This window comes from Lutra lutra, chromosome 3 (assembly GCF_902655055.1).
Source record: "Lutra lutra chromosome 3, mLutLut1.2, whole genome shotgun sequence".
Lineage (NCBI taxonomy): Eukaryota > Metazoa > Chordata > Mammalia > Carnivora > Mustelidae > Lutra > Lutra lutra.
In genome coordinates, this window is record NC_062280.1 from 14,645,019 (window position 1) to 14,667,731 (window position 22,713).

The 22,713-nt window shown below is 36.3% G+C and overlaps 1 protein-coding gene across 8 annotated transcripts in view; it reads right to left on the bottom strand.

The window, feature by feature from the left end:
• Positions 1-22,713, bottom strand: part of ICA1L (islet cell autoantigen 1 like) — a 92,404-nt gene that overhangs the window by 31,537 nt on the left and 38,154 nt on the right. For 7 of the 8 annotated variants that reach the window (XR_007125766.1, XR_007125767.1, XM_047720787.1 and 4 more), the window contains exons 6-11: positions 22,514-22,712; positions 20,636-20,761; positions 18,736-18,834; positions 17,272-17,354; positions 15,018-15,061; positions 4,416-4,490 (exon numbers count right to left, since the gene is read on the bottom strand). Coding sequence is in view for 6 of the 8 variants with exons in the window: in XM_047720787.1 (XP_047576743.1) it covers positions 4,416-4,490; positions 15,018-15,061; positions 17,272-17,354; positions 18,736-18,834; positions 20,636-20,761; positions 22,514-22,712 (626 nt within the window). In the remaining 2 variants the exon portion in view is untranslated. The remainder of the gene's footprint in view (positions 1-4,415; positions 4,491-15,017; positions 15,062-17,271; positions 17,355-18,735; positions 18,835-20,635; positions 20,762-22,513; position 22,713) is intronic. The other variant, XM_047720788.1, reaches the window with a different exon arrangement.

Here is a 22,713-nt window from a genome sequence, read left to right on the forward strand (position 1 = left end):
ATAGGCAAATAGCCCTGGGGCTAATAATACATTATATGTTAATAAAAAAATAAAAATAGGCAAATAGGTCTTCATAGATTTGTCAACAAAGAAGATATATGAATGTCCAATAAACATGGAAAAGATACTCAACATCATAAATCACCGGAGAAATGCAAATTAAAGCCACAAATTAGAAGTACTAAAATGTACATTTAAAAAAAATTTTTTTAAAGATTTTATTTATTTATTTGTCAGGGACAGAGGGAGAGAGAGCAAGCGAGCACAGTCAGACAGAGAGGCAGGCAGAGGCAGAGGGAGAAGCAGGCTCCCTGCCGAGCAAGGAGCCCGATGTGGGACTTGATCCCAGGACGCTGGGATCATGACCTGAGCCAAAGGCAGCCGCTTAAGCAACTGAGCCACCCAGGCATCCCTAAAATGTACATTTTAAAGAGACAACACGCATGTTGACAAAGAAGTGGAAAAACTAGACACCTCATTTTTTGCTAGTGGGAATGAAATAGTAGTAGAACCATTTTTAAAAAAATAATTTGACAGTTCCTTAAAAAGATATGCTCAACTTACCACACAACCTAGCAATTCCATTCCTAGGAATCTAACAAAGAAAAATGAAAGCTTATGTCCATACTCAGAGAAGTATTTGAATGATCATAGCAACAATATTATAATAGCCAAAAAACGTAAATAATCAAATGTTCATCAACTGGTAAATGGATAAATATAATGTAGTATATCCATACAATGGAATACAATCATGAATAAAAAGTAAGGAATCTTGGGGCGCCTGGGTGGCTCAGTGGGTTAAGCCTCTGTCATCGGCCCAGGTCATGATCTCAGGGTCCTGGGATGGAGCCCCACATTGGGCTCTCTGCTCAGCGGGGTGCCTGCTTCCCCCTCTCTCTGCCTGCTGCTCTGCCTACTTGTGATCTCTGTCTGTCCAATAAAAAAATAAATTTTTTTTTTTTAAAGTAAGGAATCAGAGTTCGCAAAATGCAGCATATACATATAATGGAATGTTGAGTCTTGTAAAGGAAGGAAATTCTGCAATACACCACTATATGGATGAACCTTGAGGACATTATGCTAAGTGAAATCAGCTAGTCAGAAAAAGACAAGTTCTGTATGATTCCATGTACATGACATACTTGGAATGTCAAAATCAGACAGAAAGGACGATGTTGGGTGTTGGGCTGGGCAGAGGTGGGGGGATGGGGAATTATCATTTAATGGATACAGACTTTCAGTTTTATAATGAAAAGAGTTATAGAGCTGAATGTTGGTGATGCTTGCATAATATTATATATGTAGTATCACTGAATTGTACACTTAAAACAGGATGGTAAATTTTATGTGTATTTTATAATTTAAAAATTAAGAAAAGAAAGTAAATGAACTACTGCTGTATGCAACATGGATGAATCTAGAAAAACATTAGGCTCAATGGAATACATCTAAAGCCAAACACAAAAGACTACCTTTTGTACAATTTTAGTCTAGGAAAGGGAAATTTATAGAGATTAGTATTCTCCTAGGCCTGAGAGTTGAGAGTGAGGACTGTAAACAAGTATGAGAGAATTTTCAAAAATATTCTAATATTAAGTGTGGTTATAGATGCACAACTCTATAAATTTACTAAAAATTACTGAATTTTGCATTTAGAACTGGTAATTTTTTAAAAACTTATTATCTCCATAAAGCTGTTAAATAATCAAGAGATTTTTATACAAGTCTATGCAAATAAATCTGATAATCTAGACAAAATGAGTAATTTGAGAAAAATAAAACTTATTAAAATTGATCCCAGTACATAAGAAAAGGTTAAACAGACCAATTTCCATAGAGAAGAAAACACAAAAAGATACCAGGCCTAAATGTTTTCACAGGGAAATCAACAACAATGTACAAATAGTAAATAAAATATCAGCAAATTAATGCACAATGACAAAGCTGGACTTATAACTGGAATGAAGGATGGTATAATATCAGGAAACCTATTAATACAGTTCATCATATTAACACATCAAAGAAGAAAAATAATTACTGGCATAGATACTGAGAAAGCTGTTGTCAGAATTCAACAATGATTCCTCATAAGAACTCTTAAGAAATTAGAAGTGTATGGGCGCCTGGGTGGCTCAGTGGGTTAAAGCCTCTGCCTTCGGCTCAGGTCACGATCCCAGGGTCCTGGGATCGAGCCCCACATCGGGCTCTCTGCTCAGCAGGGAGCCTGCTTCCCCCTCTCTCTCTGCCTGCCTCTCTGCCTGCCTCTCTGCCTACTTGTGATCTCTCTCTGTCAAAAAAATAAATAAAATCTTTAAAAAAAAAAGAAATTAGAAGTGTATGGATTCTTCTTTAACTTCATAAAACATACACCACATATCAAAAGCTAACATCCTAATTAATTCAGAAACATTACAGGAACTCCCATTAAAATCAGGAAATGCGGGGCGCCTGGGTGGCTCAGTGGGTTAAGCTGCTGCCTTCGGCTCAGGTCATGATCCCAGGTCCTGGGTTCGAGCCCCACATCGGGCTTTCTGCTCAGCAGGGAGCCTGCTTCCTCCTCTCTCTCTGCCTGCCTCTCTGCTTACTTGTGATTTCTCTCTGTCAAATAAATAAATAAAATCTTAAAAAAAAATCTTTAAAAAAAAAATCAGGAAATGCTCACCACTATTTAACATCATTCTGGAGGTAGTAACCAAGGCAATTAAACCAAAGAAATCAATTATAGTAAAAAGAATTGGTAAAGAAAGAACAGGGTTATCTCTGTTTGCAAACGACATGTTGGTATACCTGGAAAACCCTAGACAATCAATGATAAAACTAACTCAAATTAAAAAAATTCAGCATGGTAGCAGCATATAGTATTAACATGCAAAAAATTAATAGCATTTATGTGCACAAAACAATAACCAGTTAAAAATATAATAGAAAAGGGGCACCTGTCTGGCTCAGTTGGTACACAACATGCAACTCTTGATCTCATGGTCGTGAGTTAGAGCCCCATATTGGGCATAAAGATTACTTAAAATAGATATATATTACACATACATATGTATGTAAAACACATATATATACACATATATATGTATATGAAAAGTATAAATATACATATGAAAAGAAAACCTCATTTATAATGGCAACAAAAAATATAATACTTAGAAATAATAAGAACTGCTCAAATCCTATATGAAAAAAAAACATATAAAAGATACACAAAGAAATTTCAACAAATAGAAAAATCTCCCTTGTTTCTGGGTAGGATGTCTAAGCACTATCAAACGGTCAGTTTTCCACATTAAATGTGACCACAATAAAAGGAACAATGAGCCTTTTTATGGAGATAGACAATATGATATAAAGCTTATATTGAAAAATAAACATGAAAGAATAACTAAGAAAATAATGAAAAGGATACTAGCCCTATCAAATGTAAAAACACAAAAGAAAGTGTCTGTAATTAAAACAGTGTGGCACTGGTACATGCACACATCAAGGAAAAATAAAGAGAGTCCAGAAACAGACCCAAGTACATACAGAAATTTAGTATATGATTGGAAGTTATCTCAAATTCCTATGGCAAAGACAGCATTTCAAAAAAATGATAAAGGATGTCCACCTGCAAAACAATCACATTTAAGCCATCGCTAGTACCATATGGCTAAAAAAGCTCTAAGTGAATTAGAGATATAAATGTAAAAAATAAAAGTATACAAACACTAGAAGACAGCATGAATAAACTCTAACTTGGGTTTTACATATGACAAAAATCAAGATCTAATAAAAGATTAATAAATTTGACTACATAAAATTATTTTTTAAATTTTCATGGCAAGAAACAACTACATGAAAAGACAAAAGACAGGTAACATAGTGGGAAAAAAATATGTGCAACATAAAGATATTCAAAGTAGTATTTACAGAGTGTCTACAACTGCTGGATGACAGAGGGACAGCAGACAGTGAGACAGACACTGTCCTCCCAGTCCTCACAGTTACACAGATACATTTGGACAAGAGCTCAGACATATAAAACAAATAATGACTTTATTTCCATTGATACGTGCTATAAAATAGAAGTAAAGGGTTGCATCCCTGTGTAGAGACCAAAACAGGTTTTATTATTTTTTTTTAAAAGATTTTATTTATTTATTTGACAGAGAGAGATCACAAGTAGGCAGAGAGGCAGGCAGAGAGAGAGGAGGAAGCAGGCTCCCTGCTGAGCAGAAAGCCCGATGTGGGGCTCGAACCCAGGACCTGGGATCATGACCTGAGCTGAAGGCAGCAGCTTAACCCACTGAGCCACCCAGGCGCCCCCCAAAATAGGTTTTAATGTTAAGGAAGTAATTATTAAATTAAAACTAAATAATTTTAAATAATAAACTATCCATATATATATTGAAATTACCATTTCTTACCATTTTCAGAATGAGAAAACTGAGGTGCTTCAAACTCTCTTATTTGAAAATGCTTTTCCTTGTAACCTTCGGCTACTGAAATAAAATCACATAAAAGATAAGCTGAATAAGTAGAAATTTAGCATGCTTACTTACTATAATATTTTATAATAATCTGGCCTAAGTGTGCAATTGACCACATCAGTTTATAATACGTATAAAATGGAGATGTAAAAATTTAAAGAACTATATATAAAAATCACATTTGTGTGTAGGAGTATATGTATGTGTGTATACATGTATATTTGTGTGCATAGATGGTTCCGGACTTACACTGGTTTGACTTACAATTTTTTGACTTCATAATAATGCAAAGGAGATAATTAGTAGAAACTGTACTTCAGATTTTGAATTTGATATTTTCCCAGGCTAGTGAGACATAATACAGTATTCTCTTGTGATGCTGGGCAGAAGCAACGAGCTGCAGCTCCCAGTCAGCCATGTGAACACGGGATAAACAAATGATACACTTAACAACCCTCGGTACCCATAAAACCATCCTGTTTTCAGTTTCAGTATTTGATAAATTATATGAGATACTCAATACTTAATTATGAATTAGGCTTTGTGGTAGATCATTTTGCCCACCTGCAGGCTAACGGAAGTGTTCTGAGCCAGAATAAGCTATGATGTTCTTATGTTAGATATATTAGGTGCATTCTGACTTATGATATTTGCCCTTTTTTGGTACAGAAAGTAAATATCTTATGGTATTTTTTAATTTTTTATTTTAATTCCAGTATAATTAACATACAGTGTTCAATAGTTTGAGGTGTTCGACTTATATTTTCAACTTACAATAGGTTTATCAGAACATAATCCCATCTAAAGTTGAGAAAGATCTGTAATACAATATGTATAATTCACACACAAATAACTTTATAATACCCATAAGTATTCAGGTCCTTTGTTACATCTATGTCCCCTTGAAAGTTAAAAGTTTTCACATTCCAGGTAAACTGGTACATCTGCTATGAAAAACAGTATGGAGGTTCTCCCCAAAATTAAAAATAGAACTACCAAATGATTCAGCAGTGCCACTTCTGGGTATTTTATATGAAAAAAAAAAAAAAGAACCCAAAAACCACCAACTCAAAAATATATATGTACCCCCATGTTCACTGTGGTATTATTTACAATAACCAAGACATAGAAACAACCCAAGTGTCCATCAGTGGATAAATGGGTAAAGAAAATGTGGGGTGTGTGTGTGTGTGTGTGTGTGTGTGTGTGTGTGTGTGTGTGTGTAAAATATTAATCAGCCACTAAAAAATGAGATCTTGCTATTTTCAACAACATGGATGGACCTTATAAACATTATGCCATGTGAAATAAGTAAGACAGAGAAAGACAAATACTGCATAATCTTGATAATATGTAGAATTTAGAAAACAAAAAGACAAAAGCCAAGCTCACAGACCAGATTTGGTAGTTGCTGGAGGCAGGGGATGGGGGAGGTAGGCAAAATAGGTAAAGAGGGTCAAAGGTATAAACTTTTGGTTATAAAATAAATAAAAGATATGTAATATAACATGGTGACTAGTTAATAATACTGTATTGCATACTTGAAAGTTGCTGAATGAGTAAATCTTAAAAGTTCTCATCACAAGAAAAAAAATGTTCTAACTGTATGGTGATGGGTGTTACCTAGACTTATTGTGGTGATTCTTTCACACTGTATACAAACATCAAATCATTATGTTATAAATCGGAAACTAGTATGTCATTTATACCTCAATTAAAGAAAAGTTTTCACATTTAGAAGCCTAGCCCTTTCCTAGTGGATGTGTGTCTAATGCTGTATTCTCTGAAAGTCCATTTTATATTTTGTTCTGCATGTTCTCCATGTCTCTGGACAACAGATATTGATTTTACGTGCATAGTTGTAAACAGCTTCTCTGCATTCCTTACCTCCACCAAAGTGAGACTAGTAGTAATTTCATATGAAGGCAAAGATCAAACAAATGTGCTAAAAGACAGCATACTCCCAAAGCTCCCCAGGCAAAAAGTTGTTTAAAAAAAAAATAAAACTCTTGGGGCGCCTGGGTGGCTCAGTGGGTCAAGCCGCTGCCTTCAGCTCAGGTCATGATCCCAGGTCCTGGGTTCGAGCCCCGCATCGGGCTTTCTGCTCAGCAGGGAGCCTGCTTCCTCCTCTCTCTCTGTCTGCCTCTCTGCCTACTTGTGATTTCTCTCTGTCAAATAAATAAATAAAATCTTTAAAAAATAAAATAAAATAAAAGATCTCCAAGTTTGGGGTATATACTGAGACAAGTTATGCCCTATCATTAATCTGGGACCCAGTTTCCCACATAATTCATCTGTACCTCATCTGCAACTCAATATAAACACATAGACCAGGAAGAAAAAAAAGAAAGAAAGGAAGAAAACAAAAAAAGCCCAAGATTTTGACGTCTTCAACTATATCAAAGACATCTTTTAAAAAGATAATGAAACCTAAATGTCTCCTACATAAAACATGAATAGTGTTGCTGCTATACAGTGAGCTTAGAAGGTGTAATACAGCTAAGGACAAGGTAGTAATATCTCTACTACACTCTTCTTAAAATTTGATGCTTAATTTGAGATAAATTAAGAAAGAAAATGGAAAAAGTTCAACCAACCAAAGTAGTCAAAAGAAAAACAAAATCAAAAGAAAGGTATAAGGAATTCAGTGTTATTTAGCTTTAAGATAAAGAAGCAAAGAATAAATTAGGTTCTAAGTTCAAATAGTATAAAGATGGTTTAAAACTACAGAAGATAAAAAAAATAGACTATCAATAAAGATTTCAGTTGAACTCTAGAAAAATCTAGGAATGAGAAAGAGATTCTGGAGGTGGCTAGAGAAGGAAGTGAAGAAGAGAGTAAGAGTTTGAGGGCAGGGAAAGAATGGGTGACTCACAGTCACACACCATGGAAATTTTGGAGAGCTACAGAAACAGAGTTTGGGGAATGGAAAATTAGTGAAAAACAGACCTGAAGAACTTACCTAGACCCGAAGAACAGAAGGAAAGGAGATGGAAAATATGAAAGAGAGGACAAAAGATATGAAAGATGAATGAAAAGGTCCAACATAAGCTTACTGAGGTTCCAGAGGAGAAAACAGAGAAAATGGAGGAGCAATATTTTAAAAGATAATGGTGGATGTACGCATATTTATCATATATAGAAAAAGAAGATAATGGTTGAACATTTTCCAGAACTAATAAAAGACACAGTTACAGGAAATACAACTTACACTATGAAAGATGAAAAATTTTTAAAAACCTGCACATTTAGACACATGGTACTGAAACAGCAGGAACACCAAAATGAACAGCATATCCTTAAAGCAGCCCGAAAGAAAAACCAAATTTACTAAATAATTAGACTAACAGAAGATTTCTCAACAGCCCAGGGAAAACAGAAAACAATACAATATTTACAAAGTGGTGAAACAAAATACCAACCAACCTAAAATTATTTACTAAGCAAAACTGTCTTTTAAAAATAAGAAATAACAATTATTTCCAAACATAAGCCAAGTTTACCACCATGGCAGCTTTAATAACTTCCAAAACTAAAAGCTATAGTTACAGAAAAGGAAAATGAGGTCACAATGAAGATCTGAAATATATGAAGAAATAATAACAAAGAAAAAATACTGGTAAAATATAAATAACATTTCTTCATAAAACAAAAATATTTTTTATTGCTTTGTGGGAACTCACAAAAAGAGAAATAAAACATTGAAGAATAATAGTTGGTGAAGTGAGATGGGAGTGACTGGATTTAGTTTAAGATCTTTGCAATGTTTTGGGAATACTGAGATAGTCATAAACCTAGCCTTTATTTCAAGTATGAATGATATGGACACCTAGGTGGCTCAGTTGGTTAAAGTTGCATGATAAAATTCCAGGGAAACCACGAAAAACAAATAAAATGTGTAACTTCCAAACTAATACATGGGGGGGGAAAAGGACTAAGAAATCTTCAAAAACAAATAATAAAATCTTAATCAATCCAAAGTAAGGCCAAACAGGGGACAAGAGAATGGAGTGGAAGAACAAAACAAAGAGAAAACAGAAAGTACAAGTCCAAATATAAATCATGGCAATAAATGTAAATGGACTAAATTCATCACATAAAAGAATGACAAACTGATATATGGGGCCTTTAAAAAAAATCCAGCTTAATTTTATTTATAAGAGACATAACCTAAGATATAAGAACATGGGAAAGTTGAAACTAAAAGTACAGAAAAGGGTATACAAAGCAAATACTAACAAAAATAAAACTACTTAAGCTAAGTTAATGTCATATAGAGGAAACTATAAGCCAAGAAGTAATATTAGGGACAGAAGGGGTCATTATATTATTAACAGATTAATTTGCTAAACAGATATAAGAATTCCAAACTGGAGTGCCTGGGTGGCTCAGTCGAGTGTCCAACTCTTGGTTTCAACTCGTCATGTTCTCAGGGTTATGAGACTGGTCCCTGGGTCAGGCTCTGTGCTCAGCATGGAGTGTGCTTGAGATTCTCTCCCTCTGCCCCTACCCCCACTTGTGCTCCTTCCCTCTCTACAATAAATAAGGGGTTCCTGGGTGGCTCAGTCAGTTAGGTGGCTGCTTTTGGCTCAGGTCATGATTTAAGGGCCCTGGTAGTGAGCTCAGCATTGGGGCTCCCTGCTCAGCAGGAGGTAAGCTTCTCCTCCCTCTGCTGCTGTCCCTTCTTATGCTCTTTTGCTCCCATACTCTCTTTCTCTCTCTCTCTCAAATAAATAAAATCACTCCAAAATCCTCAAAGTATATAAAGTGAAAAAGTGCAGGAAGAATGAAAACCCACTTCAGTAGCAGAGATTTCAAAGTACATTTCTCAATTACTGATATTAAGCAAATAAAAAATTAGTAAAGCTATAAAAGACTTAAAGCAGCACAAATAATTAGCTTGATGTAACAGATATGTAGGTTCCTGCACTCAATGATTAGAGAAGACATCAAGCCCATGGAATATTTAGAAAATCTGTCCACTTTTTAGTCCATAAACAGTGTCCCAATAATTCAAAGAATCGGTATGACAAGGATATATTCTCTGACCATGATGAAATTAAGTTAAAAAATCAATGACAAAAAGGTTAATTTCAGTATCCCCTTAATTTGCCAATTTTAGAAACGCAATTTAGAATCACTCATGGCCATAGATGACAAAAGATATAATGAAAAGTTAAAAACAATTTAAATCAGATTATAATGAAAATACTATATATCAAAGTTTCTGGACATCCATACAATGGATTAAGCAATAAAAAGGAAGTACCAACACAAGTTGTGTCATGGATGAAGCTCAAAGTGTTACATGAAGTGAAAAAAGATACAAGAACACCACACACGGCATGATTCTAGCTACATGAAATGTCCAGAAAAGGCCTAGGAGTGGGAATGGGGATTACAGCAAGCAGGTGTGAAGGATCTTACTGCTGAGGGGATGAAAAGGTTCTAAATCTGACTTATAGAGATAGTTGCAATGCTCTGTAGTAACTAAAAATTACTCATTTATACAACAGAATGAGTTTTAGGATAAAATATACCTCAATAAAGCCTTTAAAAAAAACTTGTGGGATATAGAAAAAGAGAAATTTTAGCTTTAAAAAAAAACAAAAATAATAGAGGAAGAAAATAATGAAGATAAGAACTAAAATTAATGAAACAGAAACAAAGATTCAATAGAAAACCAAAAAGAAAGAAAACCAAAAGCTGATTTGTTGAAAGAATAAACCCTTAGCAAAATTAATTAAGAAAAAAAAGAGAGAAGGAACAAATAAATATCTGGAATTAGAGAGTAGACATAATGGGGCACCTGGGTGGCTCGGTTGAGCATCTGACTCTTGATTTTGGCTCAGGTCATGATCTCAGCGCTGTAAGACTGAGCTCTGCATTAGGCTCCAAGATCAGCAAGTCTGCTTGGATTATCTCTCTCCCTCTCCCTCTGTCCCTCCTCCCACTTGTGTTATTTCTCTCACTCTCTAAAATAAATAAACTCTTAAAAAAAAAAAAAAGTAGGGCGGCTCAGTGGGTTAAAGCCTCTGCCTTTGGCTAGGGTCATGATCTCAGGGTCCTGGGATCGAGCCCTGCATTGGGCTCTCTGCTCAGCAGGAAGCCTGCTTCTCCCTCTCTCTCTCTGCCTGCCTCTCTGCCTTCTTGTAATCTGTCAAATAAATAAGTAAAATCCTAAAAAAAAAAAAAAAAGAGTAGACATAATGACTGATACAGCAGTTTTTGAAGATTGAATAATGCTACAAATGAATGGTGAAACTACAAAAATGTCCATTATATTTCATCTAGGCCTTTTAAAAAATGCTCTCTACTTGGGTATGGGATTATGTATGCACAAGAAGCTAACCTTTTGAACATATACTTGAAGCTGGTTAGATACACAAGTCCACGATTATTATTGTTTCTCAATATGATCTGTATATATGTGTACACTTAAAAATGCCTCTTGCATTAACTGTATACCTATCATGTGCCATGTAGTTTATAAATATCTCTAGTCTTAATATCTCTGTAAGGTAGGAGTCTATGACTCATATTTCAGATGAGAAAAATGGGAAAGGTAAATATGACTTGTTTTTAAAAGCTGGCATTCAAACCCTGTTTTTTCTGGCTCCAAAGCTGTGCTGATTGAATATATACTGATTGTATACATAATCTGTATTTATAAAAAAAAATAAGAACATGTATTGAAGTGTCAGGAAAAGCTTGAAACTTAATCATAACACCCTGTGAAATAAATGTCTACATTAAAAGCCCTCATCTTGGAGAAAAATCAAAATTCCCTAAGGAAAATAATTAGACCTTCTAATTGGTGCTGCTAGAAACCTAACTCATTGCTGAGTATAGCCTCCAGGCCCACGTGACCAGGAAGCCTGGACTGAGACCCTGGGAAGTTATAAAGCACATCCTACCACCCACCCAGAAAGAGAAACAAGTCAGCAGCCCCACCCAAGTATGAAGCCTAATCTCCTGCCTTGCTCACCGGAAAGCCCTAACAGTGACTGTGGGGAGCACCAGAGCCCAGCGTACAGTGCTGCCCTGCAGCCAACTCCAGTCTATAGCACTGCCTGGCACTGAGGCCACGTGGATGGCCGTGCTCAGCTGCTGAGCACAGCCTGCCGTCTCAAGCGAGCAGGGAGCCCAGGCAGTGATCCCACTCAGTTGTAAAACACAGCCTCATGCCCTGCCCAGTCATGCAGTAAAGCATGAGGCCCACTCAGCTAGGAAGTATGGCCAGCAATCTTGCCCAACAGCAGAGAACAGCCACCGCCCTGCCTGATTTAGAACCCAGCCTCTGCAGTCCCAATTGCAAAGCACTGGGTGAGCCCGTATCAGACCATGAAGACCTATCTGTGACCCTGCCTGAAAAAAGAGGCTCGGCAGTGGCATCCTTTGATCAGAGATGACTGTGAAGCCCAGCTAGTGACCCTGCCTGACCTTAGAGCAAAGACCTTCCACCAGGGATCCCAGCTAACAGCACCACTTAAACACAAAATACAGCCAATGGGTCTTTTCCAACCTCAGAGCACGAACAGCACCTTTGTCCAGTCAGATACAACACACTGTAATCATACTGTCAAAAGTCAACGACTGGATTTTTAAACCAGCAAGAGAAAAGTGGCTTCTCACATATGAGGGAGCCACTATAAGACTGTGAGCAGATTACATAGGAGAAATTTTGCAGGCCAGGAGACAGCAGTATGATATGCTCAAAATACTGAAAGAAAAAAAACTCAATGAAGAATACTATACCCAGCAAAGCTGTCCTTCAGAAATAAGAGATAAAGCCCTTCTCAAACAAATGAAAGTTGAGAAAGTTCATCGACCACTAGACCTCCCTTACAGGAAGGCTAAAGGACATTCTACAAGATGAAATGAAAGGATGTTAAATAACCTTGTAAAACCACATGAATGTGTACAATGCATCAGTAAAGGTAAATATATAGTCAAAGATTATATAATATTGGAAGAGTTTTGTATAAATCACTTTAAACTCCAGTTTAAAAAACAAGCATTAAAAATAACTCTAATTACAATAATTTGTTATTGGATACACAATGAAAAAGGTGTAAATTATAACATTAATAACCTAAAATGTGAGGGGGAGAAAACTGTGGAGTTTCTGGATACTATTGAAGTTCTTATTAACTTAAAATAGGATGTTATAAATATAGTTCATGAATGCATACAGAATGGAATTACTCAACCATTAAAAAGAATGAAATCTTGCCATTTGTGACAACATGATGGACCTAGAAGATACTAAGAAGATACTACGCTATGTGAAACAAGTCAGACCAGAGAAGGACAAATACTATATGATTCCCCTTATATCTGGACTCAAAAAAACCCCAAAATGGAGCAAAACAAAACAAACAACAACATAAATATAAAGAACTACCCTTTCAATATATATATAGATATAGAGAAATAGTGGTTGCCAGAGGAGAGTGGGGTGGAGGCATAAACAACATACATAATGGGGATTATGAGGTACAAACTTCCAGTCATAAAACAGATAAGTCGCGAGAATGGAAAGTAGATACAGGGAATACAAATGACAATATTGTAAAAACTCTGCAAGATGACAGATGGTGACTGCATTTATTATGGTGAACATTTCATAATGTCCGTAATTGTCAAATCTCTGTGTTGTGTACCTGAAACTATTATAGAATTTTGTTTATTTATTTGACAGAGAGAGAGAACAAGTGGGGGTCAGGGCAGTGGCAGGCAGAGAGAGCGAGAGAAACAGGCTCCCCACTGAGCAGGGAGCCCAATGTGGGGCTTGATCCCAGGACCCTGAGATCATGACCCAAGCTGAAGGCAGATGGTTAACTGACTGAGCCACTAGGCGCCCGCAGTACCGGGAACTAATATATGTCAACTATACTTCAATTTAAAAAAAAAAAAACTGAGAAAAGACTCTCTGACGTTGGTGTTGGCAATGATTTTTTTGCATTGGACACCAAAAACACAAGAAACAAAGGCAACAATAAAGAAGATTACATGAAACTAAAAATCCTCGGCACAGCAAAAAAAATAGCAATCAACAATCAAAAACCCAATCACATTTGCCTATAGAATGAGTAAAATATGGGGCGCCTGGGTGGCTCAGTGGGTTAAGCTGCTGCCTTCCGCTCAGGTCATGATCCCAGGTCCTGGGTTCGAGCCCCACATGGGGCTTTCTGCTCAGCAGGGAGCCTGCTTCCTCCTCTCTCTCTGCCTGCCTCTCTGCTTACTTGTGATTTCTCTCTGTCAAATAAAAAATAAAATCTTAAAAAAAAAAAAAAAGAATGAGTAAAATATTTGCAAGCCATCTGTATGATAGGGGTTCCTATCCAAAATATGTAAGGAACTCATAACTTAATAGCAAAAACAAAATAACCTGATTAAAAAAGGGAAAAAGAATCTAGATACACATTTTTCCAACTGAAGAAGACATGTACACAGCCAACACATACAGGAAAAGGTGCTCAACGAAACACTACTCATCAGGAAACAGAAATCAAAACCACAGTGAGCTATCACCTCACGCTTGTTAGAATGCTAGTATCAAAAAGAGAAGAGATAGCAAGTGTGGGACAGGCTATGGAGAAAAGGGAACACTTGTGCATTGTTGATGGGAATGTAAATTGGGGCAGCCATTATGGAAAGTAGTATGGAGGTTCCTCAAAATATTAAAAACAGAACTAGCATATGTTCCAGCACTTCCACTTCTGGGTATATACCCAAGGGAAATAAAATTATTATCTTGAAGAGCTATCTGCATCCCCATGTTCTTTGCAGTATTATTTACAATAGCCAAGACATGGAAACAACTGAGGTGTCCATCACAGATAAATGGATAAAGAAAATGTCATGTATATAGATATGTATAATAGAATCAAATTGAATATTATTTACTCATAAAATAACATGGATGAATCTGGAGGATATTATGCTAAGTGAAATAAGTTAGAGAAAGATAAATACTATGGGATCTCACTTAAAGTTTAGATCTTAAAAAGCCAAACTCAGAAACAAAGAGTAGATTGGTGGTTATTAGGGTCTAGGAGGGGGAAAATGGTGAAATTTGGTCAAAGGGTATAAACGTCCAGGTAAAGATGATAAAGTTCTGGGGATCTAATGTACCTCGTGACAGCAGTTAACAATACCGTATTACATACTTGACATTTGCTAAGAGAATAAGTTTTAAATGTTCTTGTTGCCAAAAGGTATATAGTACCTATGTGAGGATATAGATGTGTTAGCTCCGTTTATAGTGATAATCATTTAGCAATACGTACTATATCAAATCATCACATGGTATATCTTAAGCCTACACAGTGTTATATGTCAACTATAACTCAATAAAGCTGGGGGAAAAAGAAAGCTAACTCAAAAGTGTTTATATAGAAGAGATTTATAAATGGATTTAACATGTTTTTTAAATGAATGGATATTAATACAATCTGTTTTAAAAGGTTGTGACAAACTGTTTTGACATTTCAAATGTGATCATTTCACATTTTAATGAATTTACCATCTTACCTGGTTCATTTCCCAAGCTCACTTCCTCATCTGACAAAACTAACCTAAAGTAAAAACCAAAAAATGCAAAGATTTTGGTTAAAATACACTTGGGACTCATATCCTACAATTGTATATGGTCAAAAAAAATTTTTTAACTGAGATGACATATAAAATAGTTGTCTTGTAGATAGCTCTAAAATCTGAGACAAATGCCACTTCTTCCCTAGATCTACATAGACTATGAAAATAATCCTTCATCCCTTATTCTTTCAACAACAGTTACCGAGTAATGAGGAAGCACCAGGCACCGCGTTTGGTATTACAGGCACTGTGCTAAGTACTACGTATAGTGAACATCCGTCACCAAAGTCCTGGAGTATGAGGTGTAATTTTCAAACACAGAAGCAATTTGCTCAAGAATACTTGGGATCTAAATAGAGGGAATGAAGAATCGCAGAAAAAATGGAGCACTCTATTTTGAACAAAGTGATTTTGCATAAGAAGACACATTTGCCTAAAATATTCTCAGCCAATACTAATTTTGGATATTTGTATCATCCATCTGCAATGAAAAAATTAGACAAAGAAATTGAACATAGATTAAGGCATTATTCCTGGAGTTTAACCTCACAACTCCAGTATTAGAGGCTGTCTTTAATAAATCCTTTCAGTGCTTAAGATACATAAAAAGCAATACAGGTACCGCCTGCTTTTCAAAAGTTTGCATTATGCTTCTACAGAAGACCTACGTTAGTACCCACCTTTGCTAACTGAAAGAAATCCAAAGAGGATTTTCACTTTTATAAAAAAGGCAAAAAGCAAAAAACTGTTGTTTTGCAAGGAGCCCTTTTAGAGGCGGTGTGACCCTAAGCAGCGACAGTGGCGCCACCAGGCTCCTTCCCTGAGAACTACACTCAGCCCCTCAGCATTAAGCCGCTAGAGTTCTGAATGGTGTCTGCGCACAGCTGTGCTAGGGTGTCAGGAAAGCCTGAGAGAGGTTACTTTTTGGGTCTAGGAATACTCAAAAAATTTTCCACAAAAATTAATGGTAATTGCTTCTTTGCCTTACACTGTACTGGCTTATGAAATGTTTCATTGGAATACTCCACTTTCAGATAGCAGGGGAAACCTACACAGTATTTATTTGCAAAAAACACAAAAATAAACCTACAGAGAAAATAGATACTAATGACTTGGAATGAAATTTCCAATAACAGCATATATACATGGGTTTTAAACAACTTGGATGGAAGAAAAAATAAAATGCTTTGTACTCTGTTAGTTAACTGAAAAGGTAGTTATCATAATGCTGAAGATGCATGAGAGGATTTTGAATAAAACGTTCATGAAATGTGATAGTGGAAAAATTTTACTAAATGAATATATTTCATGTTACTTAAGATTTTAAATGTTAATATATAAGTTTCAGCTATAACTATACATTTGATTAATCTACATCCTAAATTGAGGATCAATTTAGCCAATCAAGTTAGCCATAATATTTGTTTGGGTTTCCCCACAGAGAAAAGAGGGACCAGCTGATATCCTGGATCCCGTTTCACTCAGCAATACATGGTCTGTCACAGTTCGGGTCTCATTTCTGGGTTTGTTACTACACTCAGTGCAATCTAGTTAAAATGAGAAGTGGAAGCACTGAAAGGAAAACAAAAGTATGATAAAAAGGGAAACAGGCAACGTACAGGATGTGCATGGCAAGAAGCCCCATTTTCAGGCAACCAGCCCCTGTCCTATTGGTTTTGCTCTGGAGATTGATTTTCAATAGCTTCTGTTTCATAGCTGCTGGCACCTGTCCCTTTTTCTTGCAAGCTGGCCCTTCTGGGATTCTAGGTAGAGGCTCTTAATACAAAGCTCAGTCTCCCAAACTACAGAATTTGGAGTTATCGCCTCAATCTGTTCTGTACTGTTACCATCAACTTTGCCTGCCATGTCTAAAATAGTGGGGAAAAATCAGGCTTCAAAACAAATGTTTAATATTAACTGGTAAAATGGGGCACCTGGCTGGCTAGTCAGTAGAGCACCTGACTCTTGCTCTCTGGGTCGTGAGTTCAAGTCCCCTGTTGGGCGCAGAACTCACTTAAAAAAAAAAAATCCCTTAAAGATATTAACTGGAAAAATGACATAGAAATAAATATTCAGTAAGTCAGAAAGAAACAACTCTTTCCATATATACCATGTATCAGTAGCCACAGTTTCCAAATATATCATATTATCATGCATCATTATCCATAATACCATACTTCTGCCTGCTTACTTATTGAGGTTTTCAGTCAGAGAACTGTTCTCTATTTGTTCTTTGTGGTCTTCAGTAAACTTGCTTGGAGTGTCCTGTAGTTGCTAAGGACAAGAAATTCAATGTTAAGTAGATGGAATGTTTCTCTCTTTGTGCAAACAAAATGAGAGTAAAAATTCTAAAAAACAACATAAAATGGGGATAATTTTGAAGTAGACTAGAGAGTGAGAGAGATGGGATGTAATATAAATTGTAATGTAAATTGAACTAAGCCCTGTGTCTCGGTTTATCCTGGCTGCCTATGGCAACCACATGGCCTAGGACATAGGCTAGCCACAGGGTTTCTAAGTCTGTGATACGCCAAAGAAGATTCACACAGTGTTTCTGACTTTGACTGCAATGTTCTAAATACGGCTGAAGATTTTCAACTTCATGTGAACAGAAATTAGATATTAAATTTGCCTAAAAACACAGTATGCTATCCAGTGAAACATTAATATAGAAAAAAAAACATACGCACAACAAAAAACATAAAGACTAATACGAGGGTATCTATTAGACTGGAAGATGCTCTGTCAGAACATGACTTAAAAATCCATACCAAACCCCAGGAATACACAGGTGCAAGATAGGGATATATTCCTGATACCACATCCAGCTTGAGTAATCTCAACAATAACATTTTCAAGCTCTATTTAAAACAAGACGATTCACAGACCTATACCCCTGGGGCAAATAATACATTATATGTTAATAAAAATAATAAAAAATAAAAGAAAAAAAGGCAGAAAGATAGGTTCAAAGGCACTGAAACCTAGCCTACCCAAAGTAAAGAAATGATTACCATGGTGTGACTCTGCTAGATAAGCCATATGCAAAGAAGACTGACAGGAAGATACACAAATGTTAAAAACCTGAGAGTACCTTTTACTATGTAGGCATTACAGAAAGAGTTGATCTAATACAAGAGAGTAGTCTCTTAAGCTGTAATCACCCATAATTTTTGCATCATGAATCACATCTACATATGATTCTATTCTCTACAGAAGAAAACTATACAACATGAGTATAAAAGTAAAGCAAGGAAATTTTTACGTTCTAAAATTGTCAGGTATGTACTCTGGTTGTTTTTGAAAAGCAACGACCATTTTCCATTGCTTGTTCCTCTGAAGTTTTTCTTTTCCATAACTTTTTCTTATCTCGTTTGCGTTTTAATTTTCTTTTCTCTTGCTCGCTCTTTTACTCCCCGCCTCTAACCCCCACCCAATATCTTGAGCCCACCAGCAGTATTCTCACATATTTGTTTAGTGTTGCTGGTAGCACTTGGAATTAGGGAAGTACTGAAAAACAACTGGCTAAAGGAGTGTAGGAAAATGTTTCCCAGTGTTTTGTGAATTGAAAGTTAGGCTTAGCACAAAATACTTTCGGTGTTATCCAAATGAAGTAGAATATATATCTAACAAAAGAACATTGAAAGAAATGTACCTTGACAGCTACAAAATCATATGGATGGAAGCCAGTACAGGCCCCATGGATCTGGGACATCAATTGAGCTGTTTTCTCCCAGAATCCAAGCAGTGTCCTCTGCAGAGAAAGAAAGGTTGTCACTACAGATACGATTTTTTTTTCACTGCTGTTTTTCCTCACTAATGTAGACAGATGAATGGTTGCTGAATAATAAACAGTAGGAAATAAAATCAATTTCCAGGTTTGGGAACCACACAGACGTGTAAATAGTAATTTTGCATAAGAACTGGCATCTGGGGGCACCTGGGTGGCTCAGTGGGTTAAGCCTCTGCCTTCAGCTCAGGTCGTGATCTCAGGGTCCTGGGATCGAGCCCGGCATCGGGCTCTCTGCTCAGCACTGAGCCTGCTTCCTCCTCTCTCTGCCTGCCTCTCTGCCTACTTGTGATCTCTGTCTCTCTGTCCAATAAATAAATAAATAACAATCTTAAAAAAAAAAAAAAGAACTGTCATCTGTATTGGCATATATATGTGCCTATCTGTACACAGCAGTGGAATGTACTCTGGAATCAGCTAGAGAGTAATACTACTAGATTAGAACACTTTCTGAAAAGTCCAAAAGAGAAATGTTAAAAGCACAAAAATACTGTATTTATATTAGGGGTATATGTGTAAATCTCTATGTTGGTAAGCATATATAAACCCTTATTAATTGGAAAAAAATAGTATGTACCACTAAATTTAGTCTTTCACTTAGGGAACAAGAAAGAAAAAACAAATGTGTTCTCAAGCCAACTCAAGTAACTGAACATTTTCCTTGGTGTTTCAAAGTTCCTAGTCAAAGTAAGGGGGCTGAATGGAGAGAATAAGGAGAACCGAACTAAAAGCTGTTGTGTTTCAGGTGTACACTACATGGATTGCCACACTTTTATTTTTAAGTGTGTCCTTTCTTGACTCCTGAATTCCACAGTACTGAACAGAAGGAGGCAGATTTCCTACAAGGCCCAGTGAATGTCCACTCCCTTTAGTTTATTATTCTTATCTTCTGAAAATACAGTTTATTCTATTTTGCCATTCATGAATACATGTTAAAATTAGTCATTGCTGGGGCGCCTGGGTGGCTCAGTGGGTTAAAGCCTCTGCCTTTGGCTTGGGTCGAGATCCCAGGGTCCTGGGATCAAGCCCCACATCGGGCTCTCTGCTAAGAAGGGAGCCTGCTTCCCCCTCTCTCTCTGCCTGCCTCTCTGCCTACTTGTGATCTCTGTCGAATAAATAAATAAAATCTTTAAAAAAAATTAGTCATTGCTACTAATTAACATCTAACTTATTCGTTGCATGATATTTATGTGGGATTTGAGGTAATAGAAGTGCAGGTGGGACTCCTGAGGTTAAAGTGGTGGGAGATGGCGACTTGGCAGAATGAAAAGAACACAGGACCCAGGATGATAAAACTTGGGTTTTTAGCCCAAATTACCATTTACTTTAATCTCCTACATTTCACTTTCCTCCGCTATAAAATGACAGGAAAGTTTTAAACTACTGGGCCACAGCTAGTCAACTATTTTAATAGTTTAAAATAATTTTAAACTATTGGGCCAAACAACAGTTTCAAGTTTTAAACTACTGGGTTGAGGATGTGAAACCTGCCTCAACGCCCCCCACTCAAACCTAGATGGCCCTTAAGTCTCCCTCTCCTAGGACACCAAGAAGAATAACATGAAGATACAGGAGTAGGGAATCCCGAATGTCTTTTTCAGTCTAGAATTCTATAATTCTCTGTCGTAACCTCGGTAAGGCAATTTTCAAAGTCAAAAGAATCTGATTAGTTATGCAATTTTTTTATACCCTTTAGACAACTTTTAAAAAGGAATCTCACCACTCATCTTTACTGCAAGGACATGCTGACCATGGAGGTGGGTACCTGGTAGGTAGTGAGTGAGTGAGATAACATATTGCAGCGACTAGCTCCAAGTAAATCCACTTTCTGACAAACATCCATCTTTAACTTGTCAAAAGAAGCTTTGCTATTTCTCACTTGGATCTGTACCTGCAACCACAATAATATTTATTATTATTACTGATAACATAGACATAAATATACCATATAGGCTCATGATATGTATTTTCAGGCACATGAAATTGTAATAAACATGACTAATTCCCTTTCCTTGTATTATTATTTCATGATTAATGGTAAAGATTTTGGCTATTTTTAGTAATTGTAGGAGATTCTTCCCAATGGATATCTTTATGCTGAGAAAGTATGCAATGATAAATGGAAAGTATATAGTTAAGAAGAAAAAAACCCCCACAGATTCCAAATAAAAAGAAACATCCAAAACTACTGATGGATAACATCTAGCTAATAGAAGAATGAATGGAAAGGGGACATAGTTAACGTGTTGAGAAGCATTAATCATAGTTCTGAATCATGGAGATACATTTATAAATTTAAATATAGGCCTATCATATTTCTTACACATGAGGTAAGTCATATGTCACCAAGAGGCATGAATATTCAACTTTTAAATATACTTATTGATTCATTCAACAAGTATTTATAAGGTATCTATTATGTGCCAGGCACTGGGATATTGTGGGGAACAAAACAATGTTCTTTCCCACCATCCCTGAGTGAGGAGACACAGGAAAAAACAGTAGTAAATAAATATATAAGATCATCTCAAGTTGCAAAGATAATATATAAGTGAAAAGAAATTACTACTTTTGGTAAGATGATGAGGGAAGCCTTTGGTGAGCTCATGCAAGATGTTTGAACTGGGACAGAAAGAAGATAAGCAAGCCATGCCAACATTCTGAGAAGAGCATTCTAGGCTCAGGGAAAAGCAAGGACAAAAGTTCTGGGCGTGGGAGGTCGGTGAAGAGTTTTAATATGTTTGCAGAACAATATGGAATAGGCTAAAACATATTCCTTCCTGGGGCATGAGAAGTGCTAGAGTACAGGGAGTGTAAGATGTGGCTGCACAGGGACCAGAAACAGGCTGTGCAGGGCTACCTGGGTCCAGATAATTTTAGAATGCAGTCTTTTTCAATTAAAATTTAGGCGAAATTCGGATAACATAAACTTAACCATTTAAAAAATATACAATTCAGTGACATTAGTGTATTCACAATATTGTCTAACAACTCCCTTGGATTATATTCTAATTGTCAAGGATTATAAAGGGTAAAGAATAACAGGTTGCTTGGCCTATACGGTGGTTTGGGTAAAGCTCCACCAATATTAAATACAATTTGTAGCATATGTACACTATTTATGAAATGAAAGAGTGAATGAATTTTATTATTCATATATGGTAAATTTAGGGCATACAATTCACAAGTAGTCTATTTAGCAAAAACCTAAGTCCATATATACTTTGAAAGTCTGTGGCCAAACTATGTATTGTAGCAGAAGAAGAATCTGATAATCTTCACTTTTTCTTATAATAATCAAGTTACCTGAATTCTTACTTATTTATTTTTTTCCTCACTAATAAACTATTCCCCTCCCTCAAACAAATCCCAAAAGTCCAGAGAAGAAACATTTAAAGGGTGGTGACATCTACTGTGAGAGGGATAAAAAACAAATTAATAGAAAATGTTGATAGGGTGGGGATGTCACTCAAAGAGTAAAAAAGTGTAACCTTTTGTACTTCAAAGGTCTCCAAGCAACCAAGAATTTATAATATAATGTGTTTTAAAAATAGCCTGATATTTTATGATCTTGAATAAATTACTCTGTGTAAGTTCAGTAGGTTTATGTATCAAGAAAATGACAGGGAAGGGCTTTTCATACTTTTCTGAACTTTTCCATTTGTTTTAGGGTATCTGGGTCCAGCTCTTGGGACACATCCTTCATCCACAGCAGGGCTCCTCTGTATTCCGTGCGTGCCTGTTCCATCCGATTGATCGTCATCAAGGTATCAGATACCGCCCTTTGACTGAATGTTGCTACTTCTTGCTTAAGACGAGACAGAGGAGTATACAGGGCCAATC